This window comes from Manacus candei, unplaced genomic scaffold, assembly GCF_025592945.1.
Source record: "Manacus candei isolate 608988 ecotype Guabito, Panama unplaced genomic scaffold, ASM2559294v1 h1tg000046l, whole genome shotgun sequence".
Taxonomy (NCBI): domain Eukaryota; kingdom Metazoa; phylum Chordata; class Aves; order Passeriformes; family Pipridae; genus Manacus; species Manacus candei.
The window spans coordinates 6,668,520-6,684,079 of record NW_026138094.1 but is presented as its reverse complement, the minus strand read 5'-3'; the positions used below and the strand labels follow the sequence as shown (position 1 = coordinate 6,684,079).

The 15,560-nt window shown below is 42.2% G+C and overlaps 1 protein-coding gene across 11 annotated transcripts in view; it reads right to left on the bottom strand.

Moving 5' to 3' along the window:
• PDE8A (phosphodiesterase 8A) overlaps nt 1-15,560 on the bottom strand; it is a 155,266-nt gene that overhangs the window by 120,915 nt on the left and 18,791 nt on the right. For 9 of the 11 annotated variants that reach the window (XM_051796598.1, XM_051796608.1, XM_051796601.1 and 6 more), the window contains exon 1: nt 8,727-10,361. The exons of 1 other annotated variant lie outside the window; for it this stretch is intronic. In XM_051796598.1, coding sequence (XP_051652558.1) covers nt 8,727-8,987 — 261 coding nt within the window. In that variant the 5' untranslated portion in view covers nt 8,988-10,361. Of the gene's footprint in view, nt 1-8,726; nt 10,362-15,560 lie in introns of those variants that run through there. One more of the 11 variants, XM_051796610.1, reaches the window with a different exon arrangement.

The following is a 15,560-nucleotide window of genomic DNA, read 5'->3' as shown; positions in this document are numbered from 1 at the left end:
ATAGATGCCTTGCATCTTAGTCCAAAGCACACTCTGCTGACGGCTGTCAGAGACAGAGCACTGCATACATGGACACGGTTTGATCTGAGTGCAGCTCTTATGTTCCTGGGTACACGATGGCCCTGATCCCTCACGACACATAATTAAGATCAAGCATTCAAGTGGAAATAGTAAGTTCGCCAAGGAGCCACACGCTAACCAGGGGAAGTTTGGATCTTCCGATTTCAGTTCACTATCTCTGGCCTTGGCTACACTGTTGCATCACTGCTTACAGAAGGATCCTAAGATGCAAGTCAAGAACTACAAAGGTACAAATAAGTAGGGGAAAAAATTCCTTTTGAATGCTTAGAAATTCAAAGTTATTTTACCTGAAGCACAGCAGCAACCCTTGAGCCCACAGATCTTAATGGGGTTGAAAGACTGTCATTTTGGTAAGAATTTGGCCCACCAAAAAAATCTCTTCAGTATTTGAAAATAATACTTTGCTTTGGTTTGAAAAATAAAATGCAGATATCTTGCCATCCACATCCCATGCCATCCACACTTTAGAGTGTGGCAAAGCTCTGGATTCCAGTACTTGTACACTTACATTCTGATACTCATCCTGTGCCAAAATATTTATGTCTGAGTTACCGCTCATGGAAAAGTGCAATTTTTACCAGGCAGTTAAACTGTGTTTAAGGCACATCACTTCTGCTTCAAGTAACTGAAGTAATAGGTGTAGTTGTCCTCAACCATTTGTGGAATTTCTCACCAAACTTACAAAAAGTTATGAAGAAAAAAAAGAAAAAAAAAAAAAAAAACAAAACACCCAACTTAAAAATTAAAATGAATGGCAGACAGTATTCCAAAAAGAATTCAGATCTGCAAACCAGTCATCTCAGCTCAACATTGATCTTGACCTACCTACCTATCACACAGATACTTTTGTATATTCAAACTTGGAATTAAAACCACTCTGGTAAAATAGAGTTCTGCACTTCAGTTCAGAAGAGACACAACTCTGATAACTCAGTGTGAATGAGGAACATCTACCTGATGATGCAAAAGGATAGATACTCCTAAGTACAGAAAAAATTGTATTCAATGTGGATCAATGTAATTATGCATTAGCATAGTTTTTTCAAACAAGATTCTTATTAGAAAAGGTTTACCCTGCTGATCACTTACTGAGGTTGTTTGTCTGATTAAATTTTATTAGAGATAACACAACCTCAAACTCAAAGACAGAACACGATAGTAAATGTGTAACTTTAAAAATACATCGTCTTTTAGTGGCAAGATGGGGCCTCATAAAGTTTCCACCGCATCCCAGCAGGGAGCTAAAGGTCACTGAAACTCAAAATGAAAAACAATGGGAAGTAGAGGATGTCATTCTTTCACATTTGCCCAGTGATTCTGTGTTTTCTTTGTATGGATTTACTTAGGAAACTGGGAAATCTAAAAAACAACGAAAAGATTTCAAAGTTAACATTTTCCCCTTAACAAGATCAGAAATCCATTCATGTCACCATGTAAAGTGTTTGATTTATAAAGGAAAATACCTCTTAACTTGAAAAAGGCATATAAAATATTTGAAGTTTCCTATGCAACTTTCAAATTAATGTGCAAATTAATTCTTCTTTTGCAAAAAAAACCTATTCTCATTTCCAGTAAAGAAACAGACACATCTTAAATCTGTTAAAAATATTATTTAGCAAACATACATCCTGATTTTTTTAAAAAAATCCCTGAAATAGTATCAATTTAGTTCACTCAGAAATTAAAGTTTATCTGGTGAAAAATACACTTTTCTTTACACCAACAGAAAGATTTTATCCTAATTTCTAGGGATCTTGTGCTCAAAAAATTGTCTATCATGTAATAGAGTGGCAGAACCAAAAGCCCCATTTCCTCCTACTTCAAGCAAAGACGAGAATCCTAATTTGAGTCCCCCTGATACTGGAATCAGAGTCTTTTTCATTAGCATTTTATTCCAGAAACTGTTTTTATATCTTGAATATTCCTTTTTTATTCCGAGTTGTTTTGCTGTGCAAGGACATTAACTCTCTACTATGCAGACTAGCTCTGAACATTTAAAACACTGTCAAAACCCATCTCAAATTACCATGTCAACTACATTCAAAATAGATACAGTAAAATTTTTGTCAACACATTTTCATGTCAAAAAGTAGGTTCTAGCCCTCTTCCTTTCTCCTGGAACAAAGCCATACATGTGGGAGCTGGCTTACAGAATGCTAAGCTTTTTACTTTATGCAGAGAGACAGAGTTACAGATTTTACAAGGAAGAAGAGAAAAGGGCCTGGAAGTTTGATTTGAGGCCAGGAGTACAAGCCATAGTAAAAGAGGACGGTCTGGAAGAATGCATGAATTAGAGACTCCGCTATTTAATTTCACAGCATGTGCAACAACATCATTTATTACATTTTGGCTTTAACGTGGATATCAAGAAAGAACCTAAAAGGGGCTTGATGCTGAAATCTTCCAACTCAGCATATTCTGTGATTCTATGATGTTTTTGCAAAACAGAGGGCTTTAACATCACTTCCTTGATGCCTTTGAAATCCTACAAATAAAACTATTTAGTATGTCACACACATTAAAGCTATTCCATTTGTACCTTGCCATCCTGTGCCAATTTAAATTATGGTTAAATGAGGATACCTAATTATTTCACTCAAAGAACAGATAGCAATATGTACCATGTCACAGGGCCAAGCAAATTCCTAGTGAAGCTCCACTGGATGAATGGGTCTGACACATAAAACACTGCAATTCACACGGAAAACTGAGCTTTGGACATGAAATAACACCCTGTGTGCCATCTTGGAAACATTGCTAACAATGTTTTAATTCCATCCATGGCTGGTAAAGCAGTTTACAGTGTGGGCATATTACATCCATACACACCACCAAAACAGAACACAATGCTAAACTGTTCTCCTGTGTGTGCAGGTGCTTCTGTGGCCCCCTGATAAAATGACACCTTACGTAAAGCTTGTATTGAAACTATTTCACCTTGGGGCCAGTCTGCTCATTATCGTATTTGCTTTAAGTTTCTTTCACTTTTTCCTGAGAGCTAATAAAAGCTTTAGCTGTCCGTATCTTGAAATATTCATTTCCTCTTTGAGGACTCATTTGAAAGTCAGTTGACATTCCAACTGCTCAAAAAGTGGAATATTTTCAGTGTATTGTTAATATTGCTCAAGTAACCCAATTCTGGAGTCCTTTCTCAATGCGACAGTCAAGAGAGGTGAACAAACGTTCGTAAAATAACTAAAACAAAACAGCAATTTATCACTGCTGGTAGTGGCGACTGCTGGATATAACAATTTCAATGGTTGTTAAAAATAATTCTCATTCAAATACCTCTCCCTTTCTCGACACGGACATTTATTTGAACATGAGGAACAAATACTAAAGCATGCAAAATGGGAAGCAAAACAGTTTCCAAACAGTATTTTTTATAAATTTCAAATGAACTATAACTTTTCTTAATGAGACATTCTTCATACTCACATAGATTGTAAGCATCTTCTAATCTACAATTCATTGAACAAGAAGCATTTGCAAGCTGGTATAACCATTTCACACCTTTAATTTGTATTTAAACTTAACATTTTGGATGTAAAATCTGAATTGCTAGCACCTTAAACAGCAAGGCAAAGCTGGTAACTTGCATTAGAATTTCACACCACATGTAATATTGGGAATGGTACAAATGGAGACAGAACTAATTAGTATATCACCTCCCGTTATTCTGCCTGGTTTATAAGTACATCCTACCACTAGAAAATTTTTCACTCTGGATGTACTTACATTTCAATCTGAGCCATACAATTAAGAATACAAAGGGTACAACACAGTAAAAGAAATACCTAGAACTGCAGAAATAAAGGCTTGGTTTTAATACTTCCTCTATTGACCCATTCAGGGGGCAGAAAAGGAAAAGCTTGAAACTTAACTACCTAAAATGGCCAGGGAAGAGACACAAAGCAAGCTCAGACCAGCAGCAGTGAAGAACAATGAAAAGGGGAGAAAGAAGTCGGTCCTTCATGCCTGGCAGATGAATTTACAGCTGAAAGGAGTTTCGGTGAAGTTTTTACCAACAGTAAGTACTCAAAAAATTCAGGTTCTAACCCTCCTTATCTCAGTCACCCAAGGATTTGCCCTCAGATGCAGTGACACATTTTGCACGAGTTGGTTTGCATGATCAAGAGAGGTACCAGTAATAATGATTTAAAAATTGAAAACACAGCTTATGCTGTCTCAGTATTGTAGCCATCCATACACTGTGAGTGATTTAGAGGGGTTTTTTTTCCAATTTACATAACAAACAACAAGAAATTTAAAAAAGATAAAAATTAGACTTAAAAATGAACCCAGTACACATGTTACTACACCACTTCGTATGGTAGAAAAATCACACTCCCATCCCCTGAAGAAAGGGTTCAAGCCTTGCAACAACAGCATAAAAAGTACCAGACTGAAAGTCTGGAGCCGTAAAGACTGAGAAAAGTTCATGTGTCTCAGCGTGGGAAGGATCCTCTCAGTGGAAGCAAGGATCTCTGTACAGGAGAGCTGACGTCAGTGGAAGTGGGAGGGAAATGGTGATGGGAGGTTTGTCAGGGAAATGATTGAGGACAGTTTCAGTGGGAACAGGGAGGATTCAAGAGAGGGTGGATGGCCTCAGTGGAAGCATGGACAGAAAGTGTGGGAGTATCTAAGGGAGGGAGCGCTCATGTGTTCCAAGGGAAAGGAATTACCAGACAGGGAGGAAAAGAGCAGACAGCTTAATGGACTAAACAACGTGCTGTTAACTGCTGAAATGAGATCCACTTCAGCACTGCAGGTACCATATAGCACACAGTCTCTTATATGCAGAATTATGCAACCACTGGTTTGCAGTGACTGCAAAATTCACAGGCAATTTCACAAGGTTTGAATGCAGAAAACTTACTAGCTGTAGGGGCAGGGATTCAAACTGTCTGTCCCATATCAGCTGATAAATCAAAAGACTTTCACATTTAGTCCTTTTGGCTTAGGATTCATTTTAATTTAAAATAAAGGAAGTTTGGATTTACTCTCTGATCCCCTTGCACCCAAACACAAATATTTCTGTATTAAATGTACACGACAGGGAGAGTTACACAAAAAAAAAAAAAAAGGAAGGAAATCTTACGTACAGAAAAGAATGACAGAGCAAAATCAAGGTGCAATCTATGCACTACAGTGTATATTAATGCACTGTAGAAGAGTGACACCCACACACAATGTTGGGATAGCAGATGATGATGAATACCCAAGACAATTTTAAATAAATGCCCATGAAGAACTTATGCCATTCAGCATTTACTCCACTTACACTATAGATTAAACAATTATTATTCTAAAGGTGTTTAAGCAGGTTTCTGTAAAGCCAGGAACCTTTACCACAAATTCGATTATGCAAATGTCTGAAAATCATCATTAATATATACAAAAAAACCCCATACTACTACAATTTTGAGCCTGCTTTCTTGAGATTTTTAAAGTTAAAATAAAAACCAGAGAAACTCTCCTTTGCAACAGTACTGGGTAAGTGTAATTTGATATTCTTTATGTAGCACTGGATAATCAAACCTAGATGAAGGGACTTCATCTAGGTCCTGCTCATCTTTCACTAGTACAGGGTTTAATCTGCAGAGTCAATACATCAAAAATTAAGGGAAGAGTTTTCATGGTTGGTTCATTGTTTAGATATGGCACTTATTCCAAGATGCTCATAAATTTTCAAATAAAAGCCACATATGAAAATACTAATTAAGGAGATAGATACAGGTGCCATGACTTAAAAGGGCTGCTCCATTTCTCATGTACTATCACCGTACTCACATACACCAGAAATGGGTATTATGGCATTTATCTCTGCATACACACATATTTTCGGGATTGTTCTGCAAATCTGGATGGATAAACTTAGGGTTTTCCATATTAGGAAAGAACAGGTAACTTTCTTAGCTACAGTTTATAAATTGATGCAAATCGCAAAATACAGTATGCTCACACTGCACATCCACAAAATGTTCCTCTGCTATTTTACCAGAAGAAAGACATAGTAAGACACAAACATAAAACCAGAATAAGTTGGGGGGTTAATTAGTAATATATATAAAGCCATTTTACAATTAGCATGGGGTTTTTTCTTTTTCTTACACTTTCTGACTTGAAAAATGTGCACTATAGCTAACAAACTGATTCAATAAAAATTATTGAACTATTATACATGTTTTAATAAACTTAACACTAATGCCAGTCAAAGTGAAAATATGAGATTTATGCATAGGCCAAGTTTTGTTCTTAGCTCTAACACAGCGTTCTCTTGGCTTTAACCTGTGCATATACAACAATTTAATTTAAAGTACCTGAAACCAAGTGAAAATGTCATTCAGGACTATTCACACAAATTCTGGGTGACACCACCACTACCCAAAGTACAAAACGCTTGTAGCATGTTGTGTTTGTTAGAAGGGATCCCTGGGGCCATAAAGGGTGTAGTGCACACTCTGAAGAATAGCAGTGGTTCTTAGTAACACCCCAATTCTTACAGTTCTTTCTCAAATCAAAAATCCTTTCAGTTACAAAACAGACAAAACATCCTGCCCAATGCTCCTTTTGGCTTCAGGAATTTCAGACTCCTGTCCATTATTTTCAATGTTCTCACACTATTTCTTTGTAAACAACTTCACCGTACTGTGAAAACTGCTCTCCAGCGATCCCTCACTCCAGCACAATCTCCGAGATAACGGTTATCTGGCACACTAAGAACTGTAAATCTGATCGTACTGTACACACTAATGATAAAAGCAGAGAATGAAATACCACAATGCTTTACAGCTCTAGAGAGTATTACAGGATTTTTGCACATGAAAATAATGCAGATGTGACGTGTCCAACAGATTTTGCATTCAGCTGATTGCAAACAGAACTCCGCTCTCATTCCTCAAAACCCATCTTTCACAGCACTGTGCTTAGAGTGATGACAAGGGCAGAAAATGGGATCGAGTGATAAAAACCTGAGTGACTGCCAATGAGATGACAGCATGCATATGAACCAACAGCAACCCTATAGCGTCTGGCTGAATTATCCAAACCCAATAACAAGAATTCGCACAAAGTTCTTGAAACTGAACAACAAAATTCAACAAAATTAAGACTGCTTCCCACGCGTGCTTCTGGAAACAGGATTTTAGGAGGGGGTTTTCCCTGTAAGCAAGCACACAGGAGACATTCACAGAACATAAATTTTAAGACTATTTTTGGTTTAGATTTTGCTAACATACAATTATAATCACAATTAAAAATTCAGGTAACAGGACAATTGTCTGGATTGTGATGAAAACTTAAGCTTCCTTAGTGTGGTTACTGTGTTAAATAAGCTGTAAGCATGTCTATCGCGTGTGAATAAGGCCGTGAAGTTCATTTCCTGTACACAAAAAATTTAGTTTAATACAACACCATTCAGCTTCACATTCTGCCTTAAGTATTGTTAATTCCTCCTCCAACTCACTACTTACAAAGTGTCTGGTAATTTTCTAGACTTTTTTAAAACTCTCATAAACAGAGATTACTAAATCTGAAGGAAAACAACTGAAGAAAATCACTCACATAACTGAAGTTAATTATTCCAGGTCAATACTCTAGAAGCCACGCAAGTAAAAATCCTAAGAAAACTACTAATCATTCGAGTTTCTACTAATCTGCAAAATGCCTGACATTCAGCTAGATCTTGCCTGCATCTCAAGCGTGTATCTTATATTTACAGCATGTGTATCTCAGTTCTTATCACAGAACAAGAACAGATCAGCCATGTTATACAATACCCCCTGGGCTGCTACAATTTGATTTTTCTTACACTTGCAATTACTTATTTTTACAAAATAAAAATAGTTTCCAAACCAAGAAAAGCAAAGGCATAATCCAAACCTATAGCATTAGGAACTAAAGTACAACCCACAAACAAACAGCCCATCCATAGAAAGTAAACAAGCGACCGCACCACAAACTGTCTCACTTTCAGGAAAATAATCACAAATTACAATTTTTTTTTCAGTATGTGTCTCTCGACTTCATACAGTCTTGTGGTGTATCTCTACTCAAAAGTACGGGCGCTAACACATGTAAAAAAACCTACAAAAATACCCTATTTGCAGCTACAGACAAGGTCAACAAGTTGTTAATGTAAATCAGTACCCAGAGCAAAACACGCTGCCGCTCTCCCTTCAACTTTCTGAATGGAAGAGGTACGCAAACTGATCAGCCCAGCAAGCAGATCGCTTCAGTCTGCGATCTGCCCAAGCTTCCAAACAAGATAAGCACAAACAGGACCAAGGGACGACCCAGCACACACACAGGAGTTAGGGCAGCTCCCCTGCCCGGCAGAGCCCCACCAGGACGGACGGGCCCCTCCGGGTTCAGAAGCAAGACCCGTGCCCCGGCTCCAACGAGCGACGGGGTCAATTCCACCGCTCTCCTTTCCGGAATTAGGAAAACACAGTTTGCGGAACGAAGAAAGAGACTTGGGTACCTCTATAAAGTCTTCAAGACACTGATTAGTTTATAAACGAAAGTAACAGCTCAAGCCAGGAAAAGCTCCCCCACAAAGGCAGGGAGACTCCTTGGGTTAAACCGCTACAGCCAACTCCGGTTCTGAGAGAAACAGTTCTCATGTTTAGCACCCTTTTTACCTTAACACTGGATCTGCCGGTCTGGGCCTCTGCCTCCATGCTCTGGCTGTTCTCCCTCTTGTCTTTCTTAGAGGAATTAGTCCTCGCCTCATAAGTGGATGTGTTGTAGCATTTAATGAATAATCCTGGGACGGGGTTGCCTTGCTGCTGTTGAGACATGGTTGTGTTGGTCTGGTGAGGGAAATTGCACTCCTCAGACTCATTGCTACTGTGACAGATCACTCTGCTGTCAGAGAGGTTGGTGCTTGGAACACAGCCCATGCTTTGTGGCCACCTGGGGAATACTTCTAAATTGTATATATATACGTGTATATATATATATGTATATATATATATTTCTTTCCTTCCCGTTGATATTTTCCCCCTGCTTAATTTTTTTGTTAACAGGTTGAATCTCTTTCCTGCGTCTCAAATACACTCTGAAGCATTGCCATCGGTCCCTTCTATACCACCAGAAACGTGTCTGTTCTCCTCGTCCTCCAGGAAACAGGTCCTTTTATCTCAATCTCAGCAGTGGGCTGGGGAGCTGGAGGGGAGGGAAGGGGGGAAATCAAGAACCGGTCGACTTCGTATTTTCACAGATTATTATTAATTTGTCTAAGCCATCTGAGAATCTTGGTAAGATTTTCTTTCCTTCTGGGAAAAGAAAAAAAAAAAGAGGGGGGGAAAAGCAAAATCAAAAATAATAAAAAAAAAAAATCCCAAGCCCCAAACCGCACACACCCCGGCGTCGGCTTGGCGCTCAGAAGGGCCGGGGGCACAGCACCATCTCCTCCCCCGAGCCCGGAGCACGGCGCATTTTCCACCCGGGCTTGCTCCGCGTTACCGATTAACCCGGGACCGGGCCGGGGGCCGCTCCCCACCTCCGCGTCCGCGCTCCCGCCGAGCAGCGCTCACTCCTCGCGGTCCAGCCCGGCGCTGCGCTGTGCCGGGGGCGTGCTTTGGGGTGTGCTTTTGGGGCCAAAATCAACGGTTTATTAAAAAATAACAACAACAACGCGGACCGAAAGCCGGCCGGCCGCCCCGGGGAGCCGGCTGCGCTCCTCACGCCGCGCTGGGCACGTCCCGCGCCGCCTCGGTCGCGGGCGGGCGGGCGGCCGCCGCGGGGGTGACATTCAGGATCCCGTCGTCGGAAGGAAGGAAGAGCCCCCCGTCAGGCGGCAGCGGGGCTCTCCGGCCGCCGCAGCGGCATCCCGGCTCAGTGCCGCGGGGCAGGGGCGGGCCGGGCCGCGGGTAGCCCCCTCGGGAAAGCGGGGCACGGCCCGGAGGGCTTCCCTGAGCCGCGGGGGCAGCCGGCGCGGCGGGCGGAGGCATCAAAGGGCCTCCATGATGCGGTCGGTTTTTTGGGCAGAGAAGTGATGCGAAACGGCGAGGGGGTGAAAAATCAAAAATTAAAAAAAAAAAAAAAAGGAGAAGGAAAAATTAAAAAGAGCGAGAAGTGAAGGAAAACGATCCTAGCGTCCCATCCCGGCGGCAAGGGCTGCAGCGGCGAGAGCTCTGGTTCCCGGGGCCGTGGTGTCTGCATCCCTCAGCAGGGAAATGCCTGGCTCCCCGCAGCCGCCGTCCCTCGCTCCGCGCTCACCTTGTTATTATTGATGTTCCTCGGCGGCCGCGGCGGCGGCGGCCGCGGCCCCTCCGCCGCCCCGCCCTCCCCGCCCCGCCCCGCGGCTCCCCCCGCGCTGCCCCGGCAGCTCGGCCGCGGCGGAGCCGGCGCAGCGCCCGGCGCGCTGACCTCCGGCCCGCGCTGGCGTCAGTGAGAGCGGCGGCCGCGGCCAATGCGGGACCGCCCGCGCCCCGCCCGCGCCGGCCCCGCACACCGCGTGCGACCGCACCGGCCCGCAGCGCTCAGGGCGCGGGGTGAGCCCGGCGCGCTGCCCCGTGAGACACCGGGCTCCCTCCTTCGGGAGCAGGACGGCCGGACGGAGCGCCGAGTCTGTTGCTGCTTCCCATCGTTTTCCTTTCCGAATCTGCCCGTGCCAATTTCTTTGAGAATGTTTTTTTGAAAGCAAAGCCTTGTGAAAAGGGAAGATGGTGCTATGGGTGGAGCCAGGCCCTGGGGCTTGGGAAATTAACTGCAGGCAGACTTTTTCCTGGAATATGTATGTGAAATAAACCTTTTCTGTTTCTATATCGTTTCGAAGTAGCTATATTTCCTTATCATATAGATGTGCTGGGAGACTATATGTCTGTACATACTTTAAGAGAGAAAACGCAGTATTTAAAGCTCTTTAAATGCCCAGGGCAAGGCGAGTAACTACTTCAGACAATACGTGTTCCAGAAGTACCAGCTCAAGTGCAGCCCAGGTTCCACGACAGACATATGACACCGTACTCTACCACAGACCACACACAACCTGATGAGCTCCTAAGAGCCCTGTGTTCCACATGTGCCTTTCACATTCTTCACTATGTCATCTGTAGCTTCTGCTACCTTTATTCTCAATGACTCACAGGGGTGCTTCTCCAAGGTCCTGCCTGTTTTCATTAGCTCAGGAACAGCTCAGAGACAACAGGAGTTTAGGGAAGGCCCAACCAAACTTTAGATTTAGGAACATGGTTAAACCCAAATATCAAAGACATGACTTTTGTCAATAAGCTCCAGCATCTCAGGAGGGGAAAATGATGTATCACGGGAGGAAACTAAATTACTCCAGTTTTGTGCCATGATCACCTCTGTACTCCCCTGTCAGAATCAGTGGCTTTCAGAAGCCAATTCAGCATGAGTACTTCTGTGCATTCCGAACAGCCAGACTTTGAACAGTACCTCAACTACATGACAAGTGCCATCAGGTCATAATTAAAAGCAAAACACGCAGATAAATAATGACTATTGACAGCAAGAATGGCAAGAAGCTCTTCATTCATGTATGTAACAACATCACTTGATGCAGATGAGAGCACCTTATAAGGCTGAGAGATGCAAAGCCAGAAGTCGGTGCTTTTGAGAAATGTGGTTTTTCAGGATAACCACAGTACTTGCACTGTCAAAGTGCTTTTATTTACTTCTCATAATTGCCAGCATTAAAGGCTGGAAAATCGAGTCTTTCCTTTCCCGATGTTTCTGCTACTGTGCAGTTTCAAGTATAAGCAATAGTCACATAAACTTCATCCACCCCATTAATTTAGCTGATCTACACAGCCTGTTAGAATCAGAAAAAGACGTCGGCTTCCTGTGCTCTCTCATCACTTTGGACACCCACTTAATATAAGCACTTAACAATAAATGAAGGGAAAGGCTTAACATATCCATTTGAAACAGTGGGCACTGTTTGGAGCGGCATCTTGTCCTCATTCTTTTCTTTATGTTAAACATTATTTACTAGATCCCATTAATAAGAACACACTTAAGTGCAGCTAGAAAAAGGCTGTGTAAGAACAGAATGCTGCAATTCCTACTTGTGCCATTAACCACAAGTGTGGGTTCTCTTCTTCAGCCTTAATGGATCTGTCAGCGAAACTGCTATTGCGCTTTATTGCTGGTGGCACTGGAGGAGTTAAGAGACAGCAAAACTTCATTTTCAGAGCTCCACATTCAGTTTGCAGTGCTGACACCTAGAGTTAAGCTTTCTACTCTGTAAAATAAATGGGTTTGGTTTGCAGGTACACAAAGATAAAATGTACAATTCATGGTGTCATTTCAAAAAATACCAGTATTGGGAACATCCCTGCTTTCCACTTTGAAGGCAAACAAATTCCCACTCAACTAATACCTCCATTTATGCAAATGATAGGCAAATACTGGGGGGTGGGGAAGGGAGGGAGGGGGCACAGGGCATGCTTTGTTTAATATCAGCATGATAAAACAAGAAAGTGCATATGCAAACATGATGTGCATGACCCCTTTGCTCCTTTTTCAGAAGTTTTTCCACAACTATCCCTTGGCAGATTATTACTGATTATTTCTACAGCCTAATTTCAAGAGAAAAAAAAAAGTCCCCATTTGCGAGATTTTCATATGAGAACTCACACTGCCTTGAATGGGAGGATGAGATGAGCCTGAATAATCCCTTAGAAGTTTAATAAAAACCATTGAGAAATCACTGGAGTTGTTGTTACACTGAAAAAAAAAATTCAATAAAGACAAAAATTGCTGTTTGAACAAGATGCTGGCACAGGTATTGTCTTGCTTCTCTACACTTGGAAAACACTGGTGCTATTTTTATTGCCAACAGAAAAATACAGTTGAAAGTATAGATTTACCCAAAGACTAGAATCAGAGAGAAGGGGTGAAAACATTGAAATTGTTGCCAATGGTAGTGATTTGTCACTACACTGTATGAAATCTGTGGATAAAAGGCCTTGTTCAAGCTTACTGCTGAAGAGCAGCTCAGGAAATGGTGGGCACTATTATTCAAAAAAAAAATTAAATCATGCAAAAGAGCAGAGGAAGAATAGGAGTGTAGACACTGGCAGATTAGGGCTGTGGGGGAAGTGTAATGTCAGCACAGAGTCAATGAGGGAGAGGTCAGAAGAGAACTAGTTCTAGGAGACAGCTGGGGAATGAGAAAGTTTGTTTATGGAGAATAAGGTTGAATTTCATTCAGGATTGCAGAATAAGAAATAATGCTAGGAAAGAGCTTGGAATGATTCCTATCAGCTTGATCTGCAGACAAATGGGTGCTGGGGAAGATCAAAGTATTTAGAGAAGAAATACATGAGCTTCAAAATTTAAAAGGATCAAAAATTACACTATTCAGCCACATCCCCATCCATCTCACAAAGAAATTACACTGGATCCTGAATTTTTTGACAAAAGACTGAACAACGCACTGTACCCCAGATCTTCACCACTACTCCCCATGTCTGCTATCCCCCCGCAAATTTCCATAAGCAAAAGCACTTCCCTTGATGTATCAGCAGTATCCATCCATTTCCCACAGACCTTGACCAATTCCCATTGCACATTATAGAAGTTTGTGCATGAGCACTGGGACAGTTCACTCCTGTCAAGCTACACAAAAATGCATATGAAGGCCTAGAGCAAAAGTTAGTTGCCAAAATCCAGTTCTGATAATATTTCAGTACCCAAGACAATGACAGGTAGAATTATGCAGAAGAAATGATGGACTAACATCTGCATGAACAACAAATATCAGTGTGCTTTAAAAAATGTTTGTCCAGCAGTGGCAGAGCAAGCATGACTGCAGTCCTGTGAGCACAAGCAGCAATCTTGATGTGAGATTACTCTATGTTGTTTTAATTGCTTCTCCCCCCAAGTCAGCTACATGTTCCAATTGTGTCTTTTGGCCTTATGAAAAGTTAGGCAACCCTGCTGGTCTCTAGGCCAGTGAAGGAGGCAGTGGGGAAGAGGAGAAGGAGGAACTGTGGAAAATGTGCCAGCACACAAACAGCTGAATGGACTCTACACTGCTAACTACTGACACGTGCAAGCTGTGACAGAGTACGTCTCTCCAGCCCAAGATATTCCAGAAGACGAAACAAGGACCATATGCTGCCTCAGCCACAAGTGAGTATCAGCATTACACCCCAAAAGCAGGCCAGGGTACTTCTGCTTGTTTGTGTATAAGCATCAGTATCCTGGAACAGTCATTTTCAAGTGACATGAGACAAGTGTAAAATTTGTCCTGAGAGAGCTCATCCCCAACTCCTGGAATGTACAAAAGTACAATGGGTTTGTTTTCTACACCACTCCCCTGATGTCCTGAAAAACCTCAAAGCAGCTGACGGAAGGGCTGCTCTGATGGCCTGGCAGGCTGTCGAGTTTGCTGTTGTTGTGTAATTGCAATTGCAGAACACAGACAGTTGTCTGTACCACTTGGAAATCAGAGCCTTCAAGGCAGTCTAAGTCAGCAACTTTTTCAACTCTAGCACCGAAGATGTCCAAGTCTAAAGCTCAGATACTTCATGTACATACAAGCGTCATCACTGTAACTGGTGTCAGAACAGCTTTTGCAGCTGTAGTTTACCCATCACAGTCACTGCTGCTCAGTGGTCAGCAGGACAGACACCTTTTCTAGGACAAAAATGTACCCCCCTTCTCCACTCTGCCTTCTCTCCACTTTGATTACCTTCTTTGCTGTCCCACATTGTGGCAGTATTTTTCCTAGCCCCATCCTATGCTAAAGATTTGTTTCCCTTTCTGGTATTTCTTAGTCTCTCCTTCTTCTTTCTACTTTTCCCTCAGATCCTTCTGTTTCCTCCTCTAAGTATCCCTTTTGTCATCTGCTTTCTTTTGCCATTTCCATCCCATAAGATCAAAATCCTTTGCCCAACCCCAAAGTAATTCTCATCTCTATGATCTCCCAAAAGTTCAGTCAAATCCCTTAAAACTCCCACAAAAGCCCCCCCATTTTTTTCTGGTTTCACAATTGTCCATCTGTCCAATGCTTCTCAAGTATCCTTCAGCTTTATACTTTCTCTTTTTTGCTTTTTGTAGGCTCTCCCCAAATTGCCCAAAAATTTGTGGGGAAGGGAGGAACAAAGCACTGTTGTCCCCACCCACTCCCCTATAATTATCCTGTGCTTCACAAGCAGTATTATCTGTCTGGATACACAGCGCCATGCAGCCAGCTGTGACCATAGAGAATTAGCTGTTCCTCTGTTGGAGAATTTTCCCTTCTCTCTTCCTAAGTATTTTTAAGCTAACTTAGATTTATTTAGTATGCAACCTTTTCAGTTTGTTTTCACCCTAAACCAAGGATGACAACTGGTCCTCTTCAGTGGAGTGGTATACCCAATTTTTACACCTTACAGGCCTTGCTGCCTGTTGTCCCTCTGCTTCCCAAGTGTGTTGGATACCCACTCCTAGCCAGCCAGCCTCTGGCCCAGCCTGAGGGCAACCCGGCCTCAGGACCCTTCAGACTCCTAAATTGT